Source organism: Drosophila melanogaster, chromosome X (assembly GCF_000001215.4).
Source record: "Drosophila melanogaster chromosome X".
Lineage (NCBI taxonomy): Eukaryota > Metazoa > Arthropoda > Insecta > Diptera > Drosophilidae > Drosophila > Drosophila melanogaster.
The window spans coordinates 2,535,098-2,551,597 of NC_004354.4; the positions used below are offsets into that span (position 1 = coordinate 2,535,098).

At 41.8% G+C, this 16,500-nt stretch overlaps 1 protein-coding gene and 1 non-coding gene across 24 annotated transcripts in view; both read right to left on the minus strand.

Moving 5' to 3' along the window:
• trol (terribly reduced optic lobes) overlaps positions 1-10,330 on the minus strand; it is a 74,968-nt gene extending 64,638 nt beyond the window's left edge. For all 23 annotated transcript variants that reach the window (NM_001258565.3, NM_001297894.2, NM_001103399.4 and 20 more), the window contains exons 1-2: positions 10,286-10,330; positions 9,368-9,665 (exon numbers count right to left, since the gene is read on the minus strand). In NM_001258565.3, the coding sequence (NP_001245494.2) occupies positions 9,368-9,526 (159 nt within the window). In that variant the 5' untranslated portion in view covers positions 9,527-9,665; positions 10,286-10,330. The remainder of the gene's footprint in view (positions 1-9,367; positions 9,666-10,285) is intronic.
• Positions 9,643-9,811, minus strand: mir-4955 (mir-4955 stem loop). Its single transcript, NR_047744.1, has one exon. It is a non-coding gene; the product is annotated as a mir-4955 precursor RNA (primary transcript).
• Positions 10,331-16,500: the final 6,170 nt, after the last annotated feature.

The window sequence follows — 16,500 nt, forward strand, 5'->3', positions numbered from 1 at the left end:
GGCGGACTTATCGTTACCCGCTGACGATACCGACCTTGGATTGGGCTTATCAACATACCCAGATATTACCTCATCACCGGCTAATCGTAAAAACCGCGGCGAAGAATCAATCAAATAGCCAAAAAAAAAAAAACATTTTTCTACAAATTCTCCTGGCTCTCCAGGCTCTGTTTATTTTTTTTTTACTTTTTCATACCTATGTTTAGTTTAAATTTTTCATTTTCATACTCTTTTTTTTTTTGAGACACTGCCGTATGCAAAAGGCGTCGCGGAATGAGCAGAGGAACTGTCTTGGAAGCGGCATAAATTATCCGGCTTAGGCCACTCCAATCTAAGTTTGAAGACTGTCTGCCGGGTTGTATTTTATTTTATTTTATTTTTTTTCCCCCCATTTTTGTTCATTTTTTATTCGTTCGTTTCTTATTTTTTTTTTTTTTTTGGCTTTTTGTCTGGGCTCAGCGATTGCGACGTGTTTGGCGCACCAAGTGGGCGCGGCCAATATGCAAAGCACGTTTCCCGATCCAATCCGATCCCCGGCGATGGGCCTATATGCTCCTGCTCCCGATGCCCAAAAACAGGGGAGCCACAGGCTTTACTCTGCATTTGGGGTATCATAATGACACTAATGTGGATCAGAGATTAGAGTGATGCCTAACATGACTTATGGCATGTACATAATAATGTATGTTAAAATCATGCCCAAAGTAAACCGCCTATACTCTCAGCAATTATGTATATCCCGGCTAGCATGCTGGCTGAGTTTTAAAGATTCTCCACAATGTCGCAGTGCGTAAACCCTCAACGTAAACTAACCTCAAAAAATGCCAGGAAGAATATCGGGAGTGAAGAACGGGTGGCATTATATGAAGGTGGGTGGTGGACTAGAGAGACTAGATGGAGGTGACCTCAAGCGCGGCACCCAGAACAAAAGCCCGCCAGCTGCAACAAAGGTAGCTAGCCTCCTGCAGCCTCTTGCTCTCTCGCTCGCACCGCGCTCTGCCGTCTCGCTTGCACCTCGCCGCTGCAGTTGTTGTCAAGTGCAACGTCATCCTGCTTATTAAGGGTATTACAATGCGAGAGGGAAGAATACGAAATAAAGAGTGCAACCTCAGAGACAAGTAAACGTAATTACAGACTCTGTTACTTTTACTGCCTGAAAATCAGCTAAGATTTACACTGGCAAAAACGATGGGCAGCTTAGCATGGGAGAATTTAGGTGGAGGTTTACAACTTCGTTTCTAGCAAACTGTTGATTCTACTTAATAGAAATTTTCCACTTCATTTTTCTCTTCGAGAAGGACGCTCCAGTTTCTCCCAGTGCTCGCTGTCGACTATAGACCTCCTTCTCATTGTCACACACAAGAAGATATATATGTATATATGTATGTAGTAGTGTGACGGCGGGGTCTTGAGAGGGGACAACCTCTTGACTTGCGGCTTGTTGATTTCTTCTCTCTTCCTCGGCGTGGAGATGAAGGGACTCTATTTAAAGGGGGCGGGGGGGGGGGGGGGTGTTGACTGTGTGTGCGGACTCGACGCGCATTGCTGCACATTTTCCGCGGCAGCAAAACAGAAAAGTTATTTCTTCTATGATTCCAACACTTGAACTGCATTAGCGTAAGCTGCACCTACATGGGCATAGCCCCCAAAAGACATCTATCTATCCATCATAACTGGGTCTCGGGTCTCGGGTCTCGAGCTAAACAACAGCCTCAGTCTTCACATCAATGGCTGTCAAACTGTCGATGGATGGATGGTGGAGAGGGCCGAAGGTGTGGCGCGGCTTTCAAACAATTGAGAGCCCTGTCACATGGAAGGCCGCTCGCACATTGTACCATCCTAGGGAACATTAACATCAGGCATTTGGCAGGTTCTATGACCCAGAGAATAACGATTTGCCCGTCTTCAAAAGCAACAAGTTATGGCAAAATACATAATACACACATGTGCTTTTCATGCACATTTCTGAGAAAATATTCGAGTGGTGGTGTAATGAGGTAGTTAGTTAGTTAGCTTAAACAAATGGGATTGACTGTAACTTGGGATTAAGATGTCAGCTAGTGACTGGTGTGATTAGCATTTACGCCATAAGCCTTACATTTTACCGGCTATTATTCGCCTTTTTGATGCATCTACTCTATTCCCATCATCTGTCGACAGTTCATTTAGCAGTGAATCTTGCAGTTGGCCAACTTATCTACGAACTGCCCATCTTGGTGACCAACGTTTGTGGGATGTCAGCTTGGAACTTCAAGGTCAAGTTGCTGCTATTGCTTTTTTTACTGTTTCAGCCCAAAAAAAAAAAATAGAAATCGTTGCCGTCTGAAGTTCATACTAGTTTTTTGTTTTCTTTGGGGCTATGTTTTTTTGGTTTTTTTTTTTTTGTCTCTTTTGGCGGCACGTTTCATTTCAATAAGAGCAACACGCACACACACACAGAAACAGGAAATAAATCAAGTTTGGCTTTTGGTCCAAGAGTCAACGTTGTTGTTGCCCGGTGACAGCGACAAATATTTGTCTTTTGACAGCTAATGGGTCTCATTTAGAGATCGCCAGAAATCGCTGGATCGATTCGGGGTATACATATATATAGGGGCTTCAAGGGGCGGCCTCCCCAGCGTCAAGCAGTCTGTTTGGCTCGTCGCTTTCTGATCTCTCGTATCGATCCGGATCGAATCGAATGGAATCCAATCGAATGGAAATAGATTTCGGTTTGCAAATTCGTCGAAGGCGGTTTCTTAATTGAATTATTAATGCATAAATCAATAATAGCGAAAAATCGCGGTAAAGATGCCGCTGACGATTGGGGAACACGTTTTTTGTTTCGAAACAAAGGGTTTTTTTTGGTCCACAAATGCGGTGCGTCATGCTGACCAAAATGTGCTAAAATGTAATTGAATTTAAAGTGAATACATTTTGCTTTTCTAGCAGTGATATCATTCATTCACTCGAGTTGCTCGAGTTCCGATCCCTCGTTATCAGATCACCAAAATCCGGACGAACTTTCGCCGACTTTTTGGCCAGCACATTGCTGAAATACGATTTGTGTCGCCTGGGAAATGGTAACTACAATATATCAGCTGATCACCAAGCTAGACATTCAACACGCTTCACAGAAGCTAACGAACTTGCGTTATGAAAACGCTGACCTGGCCAAAAAGAACTTTTGAGCATGGAACGCCTTTTTGCTGGCCATGGAAAACTGAAAATTCGATCGGATCGGATCGCATCGGTTTGGATCGTAGAAAAAAAAAACGCATATGAACAGACGAAACAGTATAACTTCGAATATTTGTGGTCTTAGTCAGAGACATAATGCCTCGATATTGGAGCCGAAAAAAAGGTCTTGCTAATGGCTAATGAATGATAAGGCAACTAGTTCTGGCCACAAATAAAATAATCATAAACTGTGGCAGCTTCTGCGGGCAGAGCGAGCAAGATATAGCGAGTTGAGAAACCAGAACCAGTTTGCTTATAGAGTGACGATCTCACACGAATTTGGTCATGCAAATGTCAGCCGCATATGCATTAAATTAAGATTCATCAGCGCACGAGTGTCGCCAGTTTGACAGCCACTACACCATACAGTACATATGTATGTACATATACATATAGTGACACGCATACATATGCACGTCCGATTCGATCCCTTAACCTGGTCCCACTATCAGTCAGTTGACACCTTATCAACTTGCCAAGAACTGGGAACTGAGCATCGGAAACTATGCCACCTATGTACATACCGTACATACATATGTATGTACGTATGCAGCCGCTATATCTTATCTGGCCGGTATGGGGTTTCTTCCAGATACTCGAGGCTTACACAGCCGACTTTGTGTGGGTAACATTTTCTTTAATTGACTGCTCCGTTTGCCCCTTTTGGCGGCAATTAGCTGAAAACCCCGCGCTTTTGTTCTCCAATGGAGTATCAAATAGAGAAGCTGACACACCGAAATATATATATATATATATATATAAATATTTTATGTCGCCCAGTAGTTGGCACCACGAAGTGCGAACACGCTTTACTCGATCTCATTCGGCAATTAAATTCATCATTGAAATCGATATTCATTCATCTGCAATCTTTCAAAGTATTAGTTGTGCTAAAGATTGGTAGTAAATTGCTAAAATTTTACATATGTAAATATTTCATCGATCTCTTTTAGTCTGATGCTTTAATCTATAATTTTGCTTAATTACCGTAATGTACATTATTTAATTGCTATCTGCGAATGATTAATCAATGCTCTGGCATAGCATTTTATTTATTTATGTCAAATTTGTTATTAATTAAGTAGCTTATCGCTGATATTTTGCTGTTATTTTGTTTGTTTGATAGTCGTCTATGGCTGAAGCGATCAGAAACGTATCCAAAAGCGACTGAGATTCAAATGAATCCCGAAATCGAACCGAATCGAGTTGAAAATCAAAGTGTTTGCTGGCTTATTAAAGCATAAATATATGCAAGTCGCGTAAGGCAATGGCAAATTAACGAATTTGCATAATTATGCATCGTTTTTTTTGTTTTTTGGCTTGTTTGATTGCTGCTCTTATGCTTTGTTTACTAATTAATTGGCGCGGACTTCAGCGCAGTTTGGCAGCCACTGGGGGGGGGGCGATTCGGAATTGATTGTTAAATTTATTTCGCCATTTGGGCCCGAGCAGCAATTAATACAAATTGAAATGTGAATTTCCATTGAAATGGGAGCCTCCTTTTTTATTTATCTTCGTTTTCCCTTGACTTCGTCATGCTCCGAATCATGACGATGAGGATGATGCAACTCCATTGGCATCAAAATTGGGCAGACGCCACATGGATACGCGTATATACATATGCATATTGTATATGGATATATCTCTCGATCGCTGTGAGGCATTTTTTAATTTCCCCCGAAATAAAAAAGCGTTTAAGATTCATGGAAGCGATTGCCGCCGAACAGAAGCTGATGTCACCCGCATTGTCGATATTTTCATATTTTCATGTTTCAATTCATTTTCATTTTTCATGTTTCATTTTTCCAATTTCCGGCGCACTGATTATGATTAACGATTAGGATGGACGCAAAGATCGATCTGTAATTGGCAGTCAATTCCGCCAATTGAAAAATCGCCCCTAACATTTTCGGCCAATTAAACTCATTCATCTGAATTCGGCTCGGCATTCAAAAAAGTTTCACCCATTAATTCGCCCCATAGATTTAAACCCGTTTTGTATAATCTTCGAAAATGTGTATCTGATTTTGACTATCAATCAGAGACTTTCAAATGACATACGATTAATGGAACTCGAAGATCCGATCATTAGAGTTTTAAATAGAGTCTAAATACATTTAACATTTTGCTAAAGATATAAAAGAACGTGATCAGTTTATTTCAAATATCTTTTCTTGTACTGTATTTCAAAATCATTTGCATCCTTTCCCCTATTTCTATCTATTTGTACAATCATTTCGCTTGACGTGTTATCTAAATCAAAGCCGAACAATCTTAGAATCTCTATGGCTTAAATCGCCTTTATCGATGAGCCCTGCGATGCCTTGAATTTCGAATGAGACCTACCCAAAAAAAAAAAAAAAAAAAAAATACGCCGATTGCCTTGCATACTAAGTTTCGCGATGGGATCATCAGCTTCGATTCTTGGCGACAATATTCTAAGCTCTATAATCGCTTCTTTTTTTTTTTTTTTTTGCTTAAATGGAAAATTTAAATGCAGTTTTCAAACACATTTTATGGCATCATGTGTGCGAACAATGTGTCTTTACTTTTCGTATGTCTTGTGTTCAGTGGGATTGGGATGATGACACGATATATATATATATATATATATCTAGATAGCTATATATGTATGTCCACCCACACGGCCTCCTGCATTTTGCAATAACTCAGAAGGCAAATTGCGACAGTTTAGGAATTTCCCCATCCTAGAAATGCTGTTAATGGGTGCTGGGATGATTTTTTGTATTTTCTCGCTGCTTTTTTCTATTTTCAAAATTTACGCAATGCAATAGTCAAACAATAATTGCTCATATGCGGGCAGCTCACATATATTATGTATATATACATATATATATATATATATATATGTAGTATACTTGTGCCCCACAGACGCGCCATGCAAATATTAAATTACAATAGTTGGTTGGGGACTGCGAAGTGAGAAATGAAAAGTCAGGCTGAGAAATTGGTTTACCCTACACTTTGGAGTTATTTTTCAATGTTTAGTCTATGAGGCAAATACCTCAGCGGATCCCTGTTCGCATTTTTGTGGCGAAATATTCGAGGGTGGAATGAACTCTAAAGAACATCAGTTGGTGTATCAGGTGTATCACAACAGAATAGGTGTTGATTTTCAATTAGTAATCAATTCCACATGTGCAATAAAAAACACGTTCTAATTGCATTTCACAAGACAAGAAAATTCGGCTTATCTACGTGTTGCGATGCATCATTTTGTCGCGTTGCATTATAGGGTATTGGCCGATTTAGCCACTCCGAGTTCCCAACTTTAATGCTCCGCCTCGAATCGAAAACTTTCGTCTCTGGTATCTTGTCGCCATCTATTTTTAAATGCTTGCCTCATAGCCTTGCCTCTCCCCATTGACTCCCAGATTCCACCAGTTCTTTCCTTACAGAAATGCATACGTCAGCCAGGGAAAATAGATTCCGGATCCGCAGAAATGAATCGCCCGGTCTGGGCATCTAAGGATCCCTCCCGACCAGGTCAAATGCGGCTGCCCCAGTGACTAATGGCAATGGAAGCCTGGCATCTGGCAATGCCAATTTGACAAAGCCAACACTCGGCGATATCGCCAATCAGCGTTTCATATACAGTTCCACAAATAGGAAGGGAAAAGCGAGCCAGACACTTCACTCGCACCTCGCACCTCGCACATCTCGCATAAACAGTTTTAAGTGTGCCAGTTGTCTCTGCCCCCGCGGCCCCGCCTCCTTATCGAGTCCCCGCCCCTTGGTCAATGTCTGAACTTGAGCTCAAGTGGGTGAGGGGGGGTGTAGGGTTGGTGGGTTGGTGTATTAGACAGCCCCAGCGTAATATTTAAACAAATGCTCGCATGACGCTTCCCGTGAAACTGCATGTGATCGCTGTGCGAATGTTTTCGGTACACAGGAAAAGAGGTTGGGCTATATACAAATGTTACATATTTTACTTGCAAAAAAAAAAAAAAAAAAACATTTTATTCGGCAAGTGAAACTTGATTGAAGGTATTAGCTTATATTGAAATCAACTGATCCACGCCTTTTCAACTTAAAGGCCATTTCCCAGCGATTCAATAAGGCCAGCAGAATGAGGCAGATACACAAACAGCCAGGCAGCCAAGCAGCCGGTCACATGTGTGATCGGGGGTACAACATCTTGTGTCCATATGTTGCACAAACAAACAGAAACCGTGAAGCCACGGAAACAAGAAAACCAGAAAACCGAAAAACAAGGAGAACTGAAAACCGAAGGGAATGTGCCAACGAACGCATCTTCAGACCAATGAAAAACAAAGAAAACATAATCCGAAAAGCTGAAAAAGAAACCAAAACGATACGGGCGAGTCAAAAAAGCTGCGAAATGATATTTTCTCATCTGTTGGCTGCCGTTTTGTGCTTTAATTTTTTTTTTTTTTTTTTTCTTATTCGCTTTGCAGTTGTGTTGTTGATGATGCAAATATTTTGACAGTTTGTTTGACAGATATCGGGGCACACAACGGGGCGTGATGTGATGAGCGATATACAAGCCAAGGGCCAAGAAGGGTGGGGGGTGAGGGATCGGATACCCTTGGAAAGCCGGAAAAGGGCCATCGAATGAGGACCCATCTGTCGATGTAAACAGAGCAGCACAATTCGCTTGCCAGGCGAATATCAGTTTGAAGCATCAGAAGTTGCCATATGCAGTGAGTTGTACTTTGCGCTTCAGACTTTCAAGAAACACTATGGAATCAGTGGCGAGTTGCACAGTTTGCCAAAAAGAAAGGAATGGTGACATAACGTATGGTGTTTAAACTGATTATTGATAGCTAGCATATGTGCTTTTCAGTCAAGTTCAGCTATCAATTTAAAAACGAATAAAACCCAAGATAAACGATATCGAATGCCCCAAGGGGCACCGTGCCACCTGATCGTATGCGCAATGTCCGATGACCGGCAATACGCATACGCCGGATGGGCAAAAGCGGAGGATGGAGCTATCGTGCTGCAGCAGTGACCTCGTTTGCAGTCCGATTTGCAGTGGTTCCTTCTTCAAAGTGTGGCTCCCATTCCCGTCCCACTCCCAGTCCCAGTCCCACCGATAAGCCCTGAGCAGGCGACATAGCCCCCGTATGTATGTATGTGTACATGTGTTCGAATTTGGCCTCATTTACGCAACTTCCGATGTGATAAAAAGTGTGAGCGCTGCAGCAAAACAAATCGAATGGAAACGACATGCTCGACAAAATCAAGCAGAGTACCAGAATTGTCCAGCAGGTACTGCCGTCCGTTCACAAAAGCCATTGAAACATTCACAAACGTTCAGTGATTTTAAATGTTAATTAAAGAAATTATTTCATTGCAAGCAAATGTCTGTGGGCAACATGTCATTAACACGCTGATAACGCGCTATCATCAAAGCTCATTATGGTGGAAAACATACACACACACACTCGCACACACACACACAGCGACCCCTCCCTCCTTCAGGCACAAAGATAGAATTTGGAACTGAAACAATCGACTTCTCATAATAATTGGCAAAGCCATCCGAACACAATCGCATCAAATTCAAAAGCCAGCATCTGAACTCGATCCGAATTTGTGAAAAGAAATTAATTCAGCGTCTGTTTTTTCGAGAGAGTGATAACCTGCGATGATGACCCCGGCCCAATGGACTTGGTGATCTATTTTTTTGGCCTCTGCTCAACTCGAAATCCGGTCCTTAACATTGTCCGTAACCGAGCTCCGAAACCCTGAAGCCTCGAAGCCCGGCTCAACTTCCTAATTTGATGGCGAGTGGAGGAAAACTATTTTCCAAACCACTTACAATAAATACATTTTTATGCTAATCACTGGTGGCGCTCGTTTTGTGTCTGTCTGTCCCGCCTATTGGGAAAAAAAAACAATACTCGTATGTGTGTCATGCTAAATAGTTCAAGTTCGTCGCGGAACCCAGAGTTGTGTCATCCGGAATAAGAGATCATTGGGTTACCGATCTCGAATGGGATGTGCATCAGCTGATGGGCAATGGTCATGTGAATGGTAAGCGGCTGTTAGGATCATGTCACCGAATAGAACTAATCAAATTGTTAACTGCATTCCTGGGCCTCAAATAGCAATGTAATAATTATAATACTACATATCCCAACAAGAGGGTCGAACTCACCTTGGCATTGGTCAGCAGCGGTGCGTGGCAGGCGGCGAGGACGAAGGTCACGGCAAGGAGGCGCAGGAGCAACGATCCTCCCGCTTGACCTCTCCGCCCGCTTCTGATTCCGACCGAGGTCGCGATCGCGGACGCTTGGGATCCCGGCGATCCCATCATCTCTTTTCCGGGTAACGGCGGTTTTGGTTTCTTTTGGCAGCTATTTAGGTTTGGCTTAGGTACTTTGTGAAGGCAGTTTCGGTTCGTTTTGTTTAGTTTGGCTTTAAACGGCTGGCAGGTTGTGGTTACGGCTATGGCACTGCACGGAGAAAAAAAGCCCCAGACATTAATTCGCAATTGAGCAACAATTAAGCGTTAGACAGAGACAGAGATAGAGAGCATCCTGATATTATGTTTCTGGGGATTTTTTTCTCCGCGCACGGAAAAAGGGGAAGCAAATCGGTGATTTGACATCAGCAAAATTTTTTGGCTTTGGTGAAACCAAATCCGAATTAAAAACCAGAGAAACCGTCATGTTTCAGAAGTTTCTTCGAAAAATCCGAATGATCCCCTTTGATCATCTGTTCGCTCCTGGACGAGCCGATATTTGTTTCCCCTCTTTCTGTTCGCTTTTCCGCCTTTTCGCTTTATTTTCTTGTTTCATTCCTTATTCTTTAGTTTCGTTTCACACGCGATGGACACTATTCGTATTCGTTGCGAGTATGGGTTCCTTTTTGGGATCACACTAGTTAATGAATGAAAAAAAAGGAGCAGGGCTTGGGTTTTTGTTTAAACGTTGAACCGATATCACCAGGATATCTTGTCGGGGATTTTCAAAATTTCGGCACTTCGAGGATGTGAGAGCACTCAAAAAAAAAAAAAGACAAACGCTCCCCACAAGAGAGTCAGAGTCACACAGAAAACAAAGGGACAGCACACCGTGGAATGTGCGACCGCCTGGAACGATGGCGCGCAACCTAATGTCTAAGAACCGTTGCTGCGATTCCCATCGCTGCCTCTGCTCTGCCGGCGTCGCCCGAAGACGCACGAAGGCCGAAAGCGCGACGGAGCCGAAGCGATTTGCGTGCTCTTGTTATTGTTTAACGGCGCTTAATGGCCATTGCAAGCCTGTTGCGTCGATGCACCGCACTCTCTCTCTCCCTTACCCTCTCCCTCTATCCCTCTCTCGCTCACATGCGTGGGTGTCCGCTTACGCAGAGTTAGCTGCGCCTGCTCTCTCTCCTCTCGCTCTGCCTGTCCATCCTTATTTGCGGAGCGTAGTCGCGATTTAGCCAGTCGGCTAAAGCAGCATTTAAGGCCGTAACGATAGAAAAAAAAAAGTAACTATCACTTTAGTTGGATAGTAAGCCCCCCCTCCCCCATTTTTTTTTACTCAACACCCGCCCAAGTGGCTCTCGCTCTCTGGGTCAACTGATAAACAAGTGAAAACCGTTGCTCCTTGCTCTCTTTTCACCTTTCGTTGTTGCTGCGGCAGCCGGTTTGCAAATTATCCCACTCACTCCCACGAAAAGCGGCGCTCTCCTCGCACATTTTTTTATTGAAGTTCTTTGAATTTGACACTCAAAAAAAAAGGAGAGTCCAATAAAATGCTGATGCAATTCGCGTAGGAAAGCCAAACACCAGTGAAAACGTATTTGAAACACGAACTTTATAGCCTTTACTCGCTGTTCCTACGAATATTAGTGTTTATGGACAATTAATTCTTGGCGCACCTAAAACATACATACAACCATGTGAGCAAATCATCTTAAATGTGCAGTCATCGGTCTAAAATTGATGCAAAGCACTATTTTAAATATTCAACACAATACAAGTTTGGCAGGACGGACATCCATGTGATATTAGCATTTCGGGCTCGTCGGCTTTGGCGGTTAAGTCGGTTTGTCAACTGGCCATAGGACCGGCCACAATCCGTGACCTTCAGCCGATTTAGCCACCACCCCCCCCCCCCCTGTCAACACCACCAAAAAGGCGGCTTCCCATTGGCGCCTGACCCAATGACATCCGAAAATGACGCATGCGTGAGGGTGAATTACCGGACTTGGATGCCGACGCCCCACATGGAGGACCAATGGACACGTTGCGATTTTTTAGGGCCCCATCTCCTGGAATAATTGGCCCATTCCTCAGGTTCGTTTCCCTGTTCCTCCCCTTTTTCGCCTTTGCTAATGTAAAATATATTTAATATTTAAATGGTGAACGCTCACAAGTGGCCACAGCTTCCGTTCGCAGATAAGAAAAGGTACTAAAAATACACGCAGAAAATTGTTGAATACGCTATTGAAAATAATGGCAATGGTCTGTATACACTTGGAGAAATTAGCTAGATAGACACCAAATACACAAATACGTGCTTAATATTGAGCTTTGCCTAGGTGTTAAGTTTATAAATTAGTGATAAGATAACATTATAAATTTTAGTAAAATTGTGCACAAATTCATTTCAATGTTTTATTGGTCGCAGTGCGATTCTTGAACATATTTTCTTCAATTGAAAAGCAATGACATCTGTTCGACTTTCGTAGCACTTGTTTTTTCAACTGCTCAAATCATTTAATATTTAGACATGTGTGCACTCTCGAGCATTTCATTCAATTTAGGGAGTCAAATGTTATCACATCAAAATTGGAGCAAGTGCTGAAACAATTAGAATTATCAACCTAAGTCCGTAACCTATAAAGGTTATCAACGGTGAGAAAAACCAAAAAACAAAAAAAAAAAAAAAATATTTTTAATTTACCGAACTCACCACAGTCGTCGAGTGGTGAGTACACGATTCTGTTAGCCACATTTGCAATCGAAAGCTAGCTACAGTTTGAGAGCCATTGCACAAAAGCTTTTAGCCAAGTCAACAAAAAAGCTTTCCTAAAGCGTTTGCCACCAAAAGTATAAGTTTTTAACTGAATAAAATTCAATTATTAAAGAACAAGCTGTTTCAATTTAATCACACATTAAGAGTTTATGAAATAGGTGACTTACAGGATCTCATCTACTTGTCAAATTGGTTGTCAAATGTGGCCACACGGACAATCCAGAAAATGACATTTTTTTGAAGTGCTTAATAATAGATTTAAGGGTTATTTTCCATTTGTCCATATATCCTTTTGACAACAATGAAGATATCCCTGTCCCATTTACATTCCGCCCTCGTTTTTTGCACTCACTTTTACATTTTCCGAGCACATTTTTGGTTTCCGTTACCGACTTTCGACTTTCACACTAAATACTCGCCTTTCCCATTTTCTGGCCCAGTCACGTGTTTCGCAATGGCAACTTGTTTACTTTTGCATACGTAAAGGCCTGGGTAAAATGTGCTAGTGAATTAGACGAGGACGATATTTTGTAATTGAAAACTAATTGTTGCCATGAATGATTTCAAGCCACAGAGCTGCTTTCTATTTTTGCATCCGGTAAAAATAGCCTTTACGCCTGTTTAATTATTTTCTACAATTGAACAGGAAATACACAGCGAAACAGCTTATTGGGGTAAAGTTTGCAAAAAATATAACTCATACGCCCAGTGTAACAGGTCAAGTTGTGTTCAACATGGCGTATGAGCGATATTCCAAGGTTTCCATTGTTCAAAAGAAGAACGCTGCCATTCAGGAAAATCTAACATCTAGTGACTCGTAAATGATTGCTAGCAGAATTACGTATGTGTAAAAACTATGAAACCATAAGTGTGTATAGTTTATTTTATTTTACTTATTTATTTATTTTTTTTTTTTTTGTGTTTCTTGCGCACCTGCAGCTGACATTCCAGCCCAAGTTCTAGGACAGTGCGAAGCTATCTTTGCCAATCAACAAGCTTCCCAACTCGCAAAATCGACTGCCGTACACATAGATATATGTACAATGTACGTTTAAATCGAATTTCAAGGAAAGTCGGTTACGCGAAAACCCAACGAACAGTTCTGTTCCCCCGTAAAGCCCAACAAGTGGCAGGTAACAAGTTGAAAACTGCAGTTTGCATAAGATGGATGGAACCAACCTTCGGTGTTAGTGGTGTGGGAAAGGAGCTGGTTAGCATCTGGGAGGCAGCATCCCATGTCCATAATTTCAAACCGATTGTTGTGCAATTGCCGGGCAGTCTGCGTGTGGATGGTGTGTGTGTGTGTGTGTGTCCTGCTGCGGAAAAGGTCTCACCGGGCTCGTCTGTTGAGTTACCAAGGCAGTTGCTAATTGTTTGGCCGGCTTTCACTCAGTTTTTGGCAAGCCCTTTTTGGTCGAAGCTTTTAGCTTAATTGAGCCAGCCGCTCATCAATACGCATCTGAGAGTACATTGTGGCATTGAAATTTAATTTCGGTTTCAATTCGCATTTCGCATTAATTAAATTGATCTCCTTCTGTGCGAATTTTTTGGGGGCGGGCAGAAAGTCGCAACAAGACTGCCAAAAGGTCGGCGGCGAAAGTTGAAAGCCTAGGAGAGGAGGATTTGCAGATAACACAAGTAGTCAGGTTCCATGAGGGGTTGGGTCAATTCGACAATTAAACGTCGTCTGGAAATGATTTGGGACAAAATCTTCCATGAGGAAGTTCATGGTCATTCCACCCACCGTTCTACTTGCCACCTGTCTCTTGAGATGGACATAATCCCGATCCCTGATCCGCTCGTCGCAGTCTGATCTAATAAAAAACCATAGAAGACGTCGGATTTGCCATCAAAGGCGGCACTACTTAATTAATTAATTTATCTGCACGGCTTTGTTTTTGGTGGTGGAAACATTGCTACTTTGGTTTTACAAACGCATTGCACCAATTAGTTTAGTTCAATTAGTTTCCCAACTTCGAGGCGAGTTTTAAACGCAAGTAAAGATAAAAGATTAAAACTGTTAGAAAAGGAGAAAAACAAAGCCAAACCAAAGAAGGCCGTTGCTCTTTTTTTCTGCCTCTTTTTTTTATTTCCAATTACCGAGCTTAATCATTAATATTTTTGTTTTTTGAGTCTGTTTTCGTTTCGTTTTATATGTGCATATGCTTTTTGCTCCGGCTAAATACAGATCTTCTATTTTTCGCCAAACGCCATTGTTTATGTTTATTTGCTGCTCAGTAATTAAAAGGCAATCAAAAGGCAAATAGATTCTTGCACCGGGCACCTGGGCCACGCCCCCAGTTCACAGCACCACCGCCTGCTTTTATTGTTCCAACCACTGAAAAGATTCGGAGCAACTGAATCAAATGTGCAAATCAAATAAATATTGCTGCTTTTCATTTATACTTAATCAACAACTTTTGATCATCTAGTTATATTTGCAGATATTAACTACCGATTTTTCTCAGTGCAATCGGCGGGACTTGTCAACTTTGCTGGGGCCAACAGCAGTAATAAAACGCTGAGAAAAGAAGCGCTTCTCTTGCTGCCTGCTAAGCTAATAAATCTGGCTAAAATCTAAACAAAAGCAACACAGCAGCCAACTGAAGCAACAGGGCAATAAAAAATTGATTTTTCACCCTGCCGGCGCTGCGTTTAAACAAATTCTGTTGCCAAACGCGGCACAACTGACAGTCATAAAAAATATATTGTATATACATATAAGTATGGCCTGCAAGTCTGAAAGGGAAAGACTTTCACGCAAAATCGAAGCGCTTTGCACATACCCTTTAGTTGCAAGTGTCAAAGTTGTTTGGAACAATAACAAACTATGGATTTGAAAAAATGTTTTAAATAAAGTCGCAAAATAAGCAAATTACCCTAATTTTAAACCGAAATGCCTGCAAACTCAAGTGCCCCCATTAAAAACCCCAAATAATGGGTAACACAAAGAACTGAGCATAAAAATTGCAAAAAAAAAAACCCTCAAACTGCGAAATGGAAAGCGTTGAATATGATCGAATTTTCGGAAATTCAAATTAAACTGACAGATGTAAGAACAGATATCAAAATAAATACTTATGTATGTTTATTTATGAAATGAATTTTGGTAAATATTCGCGATATTCGCCGAGACTATCAAGTGATTGTATTCAGTTGCCATGTTTCGATCAATTAAAGACGTCAATGGCAAGCCCCGTGCAGTGCAGCAAGTTTCCTTTCCTTTTCTTTTTGCCATTTTAGTTGCAGGACGAGTTTTCCTTTACCTCGCCTCGCCTTCAGCACTCAGTCAATTTAACGCTTCATTTGCACAAGTTTTTCTTCGTATTTTCGTTATTTTTCGTTCCTTTTATTCTCCCTTTCAAATGGACAAAAAGGAAAGCATTCAAGGCAAACAAAACGTGCAAGAACAAGAGGGCAGGGAACCGAAATAGGGGCATTCTATTCTACCCGCCACCACCTGCGGCACTCCTGCCCGGAAAATCCACCTGCAAAATTCCACTCGTACAGGTGACGACGAGTGGCACTTAAGAATTAAAATCAGCATACATTTAGTCGAAATGGGAAATGCTGCACTTTTTTTTAGCAATCCTGCGACATCTGGAAAGTATATACATATATATATATATATATAGTATATAATAATGTAACAATTAATTTTTGCCAGTGTGCGATGAAGATGATAACTGCGTTGACAGGCCAGAGAAAGACAAGAGATTCTGATTATTATAATGCACGCAAGCGATTTGCTCCATTCAAAATAACAACAACGTTACTTTAGTTTTCCAGTCGACTGGCGAGGGGCAGGGCGACGCAAGTGGGCGGATGTCATCATGCGCTGCGCTTTTGCCTTTTGTTTTTTGTGCGACCCCCCCCCCCCCACACACACTCCTCTCCCCCATCACACCAACCAACAGTACTTGCATTTTCTGCGTCTTGGCGGCGCGAATCCATCATCAAGATTGCAAAAATTACGCAAAATCGCACTAAATGTCAAATGAAGTTGCCTCATTTCGTTTCCATCAAATCGGATAGAGAATAGAACACGGATTTATGAAATTCTTAAATAGTTACTAAGACCGCAGTGACCGTAGGGTATTTTCAAGTTATGCTTTCCATCGCCCAAGATCGCGGCAATTTTCCTTTGACATTTTTCCATTTCCCCTTATTTAATTTTTACGCTTCGCTCTTCTCATTTGCCTTAATTTATGCCTTCGCATACAGCGGAATTCAGGGGAACACAAGTTGCAGTGGCAATGCCGCTTTATTCCAACCCCCTGCCAGCCCCCCTTTGATACATATACTTAGTATTATATATATA